Source organism: Berghia stephanieae, chromosome 6 (genome assembly GCF_034508935.2).
Source record: "Berghia stephanieae isolate SIO BIC M18660-M18661 chromosome 6, UCSD_Bste_1.3, whole genome shotgun sequence".
NCBI classification, from domain to species: domain Eukaryota; kingdom Metazoa; phylum Mollusca; class Gastropoda; order Nudibranchia; family Aeolidiidae; genus Berghia; species Berghia stephanieae.
The window spans coordinates 5,952,163-5,954,662 of NC_088365.1; the positions used below are offsets into that span (position 1 = coordinate 5,952,163).

A 2,500-nucleotide genomic window follows, 5' to 3' on the forward strand; every position below is an offset into this window, starting at 1 on the left:
GAGTTCTCGGGAAAGGCTATTTACTCACATTTTCTCACCGTTCTGAGGTATAAAATGAGTACCTAGCCGTTAACAGCGTTGTCTCTGTCGGATAAAAATTGCAATATCGCCTAGCATTCGTCATGTCTCGTTCTATAAGTTACGTGATGCTGTTGTTAAGGGGCTCTTTGTAAAGCGCTTTGAGCACGTTTAGTGGATAATGCACTATGTAAAAGCTCAAGTTTTTGTTGATATTGTTATCGTTGTTGTTGTTGTTGTTGCTGTTGTTGTTGTTGTTTTTAATCGGTTTTCCCCCAAATCAAAGGGGCATAATAAATAATTTTCATAGGTGCTTGTATGAAATTGATATATTTGTGGCCCCCTGTATTTCCACAGGTGTATGGCCGGAGACCCAATGCAAGCGACTATTCCCCTGATATGTCCAACCATTACACCTTTGGCGACCCATCCAAATTCAAGAGTTATAACACAGATGAACTCAATCGATGGAAGACAGGGGAATAGGGAGGAAAAGTCGTGACATCAAACGCATTTACTCTTTTGGTTGCTAAATCGTATCGTATCGCATCGTATGGAATTGTATCGTTTAAGAGCTAATACGAGCTAATAGGGTCTAAGAACCTTTAACTGCTCTGTGTAACCTTTATGCATAGGTGCAATTTATCGAATTTATAAATAGTATTCAATGTCAATTAATTGATAATATTGAAAATTAAATAACTAATAAATAATTGAGTGTCACATTCAATATTCGTCGTATAATTCACTCTATTTACACTCATTTGGCATGTCCAACTTTGTACATTCGAGAATTTCAAATAATTGGTATACAAAATCTAATAAAATCCAATGTCATGTTTTTCTCAATGGCATTCTTTAAAATTATTAATTGAATTAGAAGTTTTGTCTCAAACTTTAATTATTCTAAATTGTCACAGTCCCTTGAATTAGATTATTTTTCCTTACAGACGAATTACATCTTTTAATAAATATTTTAAACTTATCCCACCTAGTTTTGTAACATGCGAATAATTTTTTTAAATCGATTATAATCGATATTGTAAGAACTATACATGAGTCTCTCTCTCTCTCTCTCTCTCTCTCTCTCTCTCTCTCTCTCTCTCTCTCTTTATTATATATATATATATAATATATATATATATATAATATATATATATATATATATGAATAAGATCACCTCTTATTGTACGATGTTATAGTGAAGGCAAATTTAAATACTTTAATCTTTCTAAATAGGATAGATATCGGATGTCTTGTAGCGCGTCTTTGTATGCTCTCAGTGTTATAACAGACTGTCGCTTAAATAAGGTACTCCAAATACTATTTCCATACTCTATGCAAGGTCTTATGAACAGACATAGAAAGTAGGACACGCGTTTTTAAATGAAGTTAGCTAAAGCTTCTGTATATAATTCCAACAAGTTTTTTCGCTCTTCTTCTTCTTCTTCTTCTTCTTCTTCTTCTTCTTCTTCTTCTTCTTCTTCTTCTTCTTCTTCTTCTTCTTCTTCTTCTTCTTCTTCTTCTTCTTTCTTCTTCTTCTCTTCTTCCTCCTCCTCCTCCTCCTCCTCCTCCTCCTCCTCCTCCTCCTCTTATTCTTCATTTTCTTCTTCTTCTTCTTACTCGCCTTCTTTTTCTTCTTCTTCTACGCGACTGTCATGAATAACATACTCGATTAACAACAAAAAAAGCCTTGATTGTACGTGATAACACGAAAGAGACAATATTTTATTCACGAATTTATACATTTCTCATGTGTATTGAAAATTCATCTTTGATATAATTTCTACAAAACATTGGAATCAAATGTAAGGTACCAGGTTTATACTATTCATAGTAAATTTTCTCGTAACTAAAATAATCTACAGAAAACAATTGAATTCCGTATTTTTATATACTTTTCGAAACAGAGAAAGAAACCATAGTGACATGTTCTTTGTTTTAAAAATGAGCCAAATAAGTTTTATCGGGATAAGAATAAATGATAAAATACACATTACTTTCAATTTTGGCCATATATTAAAAAGTTTTCTAGTTATATTTTCCAAAAGTATTCAAAGCGCTTACAAGGGGATCCCTGTCCAACAGAAACATTTAACATTAGTTTAGGACGGGAAATGACGCCTGTTAGGCAATGTTACAATTTTTATTCCGATAAAGACAATGCTGTAATACTTTCCAACATTTTGTACTATTGTTTTTTAATCACTGCACCATAGGATACATCAATAAAATGCTGAAATTTTATATACCAACCAGACACCTGGAAATCAAAATCTGTTACAACCGTTCTCGGGAAGTAAAAATGACTCGAAATATAAGCGAAAGAGCGTTTGAAAAATAGGCACCCAAAATCTGGCACAAGATATATCAAAGGTAGTGTGCAATGATGCAGAATTCTTTAAAGAACATCTTAAAACGTTTTTAATACTTTTGTTACACTGTAAAGTTGCTTATAATGCTATGTTATATGCTAAATGTT

General features: G+C 32.6%; 1 protein-coding gene across 1 annotated transcript in view; it reads left to right on the forward strand.

Annotated features, from left to right (window-relative positions):
• The window catches only part of LOC144974386 (betaine--homocysteine S-methyltransferase 1-like), a 30,074-nt gene extending 29,071 nt beyond the window's left edge, over positions 1-1,003 (forward strand). The window contains 1 exon segment of the mRNA XM_078917225.1: positions 376-1,003. Coding sequence (XP_078773351.1) covers positions 376-504 — 129 coding nt within the window. The 3' untranslated portion in view covers positions 505-1,003.
• Positions 1,004-2,500: the final 1,497 nt, after the last annotated feature.